This window comes from Odontomachus brunneus, unplaced genomic scaffold, assembly GCF_010583005.1.
Source record: "Odontomachus brunneus isolate Ranch 3 - 2012 unplaced genomic scaffold, Obru_v1 Obru_scaffold_067, whole genome shotgun sequence".
NCBI lineage: Eukaryota > Metazoa > Arthropoda > Insecta > Hymenoptera > Formicidae > Odontomachus > Odontomachus brunneus.
In genome coordinates this window covers 86442-88347 of record NW_022639517.1, presented here as the reverse complement: position 1 = coordinate 88347, position 1906 = coordinate 86442, and the positions used below count along the sequence as shown (strand labels likewise).

Sequence of the window (1906 nt, the reverse complement as noted above, 5' to 3'; positions counted from 1 at the left end):
GTAGGATTGGAAAGGAATCACCCACTATGAGCTGCACCCATCGGGCCAAACACTCAATTCGGACCTCTACTGTCAACAACTGACCAGATTGAAGCAGGCGATTGACTAGAAGCGGCCAGAATTGGCCAATAGGAAGAGTGTTGTGTTCCATCAAGACAACGCCAGGCCGCACACATCATTAACGACGCGCCAGAAGCTCCGAGAGCTTGGATGGGAGGTTCTATTGCACCCGCCGTATAGTCCAGACTTGGCACCAAGCGATTATCACCTTTTCAAGATTATCACATTTGCAAAATTTTCTTGATGGTACAAAACTGGCCTCAAGAGAGGCTTGTGAAAATGAGCTGGTCAAGTTTTTTACCAATAGGGACGAGGACTTCTTCAATCGCGGAATTATGAAATTGCCTTCAAAATGGACAAAAGTTATCGAACAAAACGGCGCATATTTGATCGAAATCGGATAATCCTAACTATGTTAATTTCATCGTCGAAATAAAGCGAAAAAACGCTCAGAACTTTTTACTTCACCTAATATTAAAAAAAAAACAATGTACAATATATGTATCACACTCTTAAATTCGAGTGTGTATTGTAATACTTTAAAATAAACTTTAAAAAAAAAGTAAAGAAAATAAGAAAACAGTAAAGAAAATGAAAATTGCTCTTTTAAATAAAAAACAAAATATTTAATGTAAAAAATTAGTTAATCGACAACATTAGAAATATACTAATTATAGTGTACTTGTCAAGTATTTTTTATGTTCTACAGCTCTGCTGCGGAAAGCGAATACATTATCGGAGACAGAAAAAATAGTAAGGTAAAAAATATATGACGTATGTTTCTCTAACCTTTATTTTATGCTGCACTAAAGAAATTCGGGTTGCACCTCACAGATACGCGCGAGTAACAGAAGGTTAAATTAACAGTATTCGCTCTGTCCAGATATTCTCATATCAATATCTCAATTCGTATCGAAACCAAATATACGTATACAGTTATAATAAATTGTTTTTAATATTCGTTTAGCAATTATTTTGTAATAAGTTGAATATTAATACGTACCATCAAATTACACCCGCATATCTCCCTCTCTTCAAATTTGAGAACTTTATCATTATTTGAAGGTATGTCCAGAGTTGTTAAAGAGATCGTTGTTACAGTTGACTGTATTTCAGGTTGCTCTGTTGTATTTAATTTTCTAAAAGGTATGGTTATTTCTGTGGAAACAGCTATGTGTTCATCATTTCCTTCCGTACCATTTGATGAATTACTTAACACTGGATCATTAACTTTAGAACTTTGTGTATATATAAATGAATCTATTGATTCATTGCAACCTGTTTCGTTGATACAAGGTAATATATCCTCAAGTTTTGCTATATATGCTACATTGATATATGCCATAAATAATAGTAGCAAGAACAACATTGCTGTAAAGTGTTCATATTTTGTAAATATAATCACAAAATGCCAATTATAAATTAAATTCAATTTAAATAAACAGAGATATAAATATTACTTTTAGTTATATTAAGCAAAGTAGAAGAAAGGCTAATAAGAGACATCGCAGATATTGGTACGAAGTTTAAGGTTTCTGTCTCCTCATTGTGTGATCATTTAATATGCGAAATGAAAAATACATTCAAAATTCTAGTAAAATATACAGAAATAAAATCATATGTTTACCAAATGATACTTATAATAAATTGAACAAATCGGTAAAATAGTTCTAATATCTTCTGTAAACATGATGACAAATTTCTTATCTATTAGATGCCCAATGAAAAATTTTTCATATATAATTATATAAAATTATATAAAATTATATATAATTATGTATAATTATATATTATTATATATCAAATTTGTCCATTCATGTTCATACATTCTACTTATATATATATA

The 1906-nt window shown here is 30.8% G+C and overlaps 1 protein-coding gene across 4 annotated transcripts in view; it reads right to left on the bottom strand.

Annotated features, from left to right (window-relative positions):
* LOC116846689 (tectonic-1-like) overlaps positions 1–1906 on the bottom strand; it is a 199070-nt gene that overhangs the window by 146682 nt on the left and 50482 nt on the right. For 2 of the 4 annotated variants that reach the window (XM_032820856.1, XM_032820858.1), the window contains exon 2: positions 1064–1431. The exons of 1 other annotated variant lie outside the window; for it this stretch is intronic. In XM_032820856.1, coding sequence (XP_032676747.1) covers positions 1064–1429 — 366 coding nt within the window. In that variant the 5' untranslated portion in view covers positions 1430–1431. Of the gene's footprint in view, positions 1–1063; positions 1432–1906 lie in introns of those variants that run through there. One more of the 4 variants, XM_032820859.1, reaches the window with a different exon arrangement.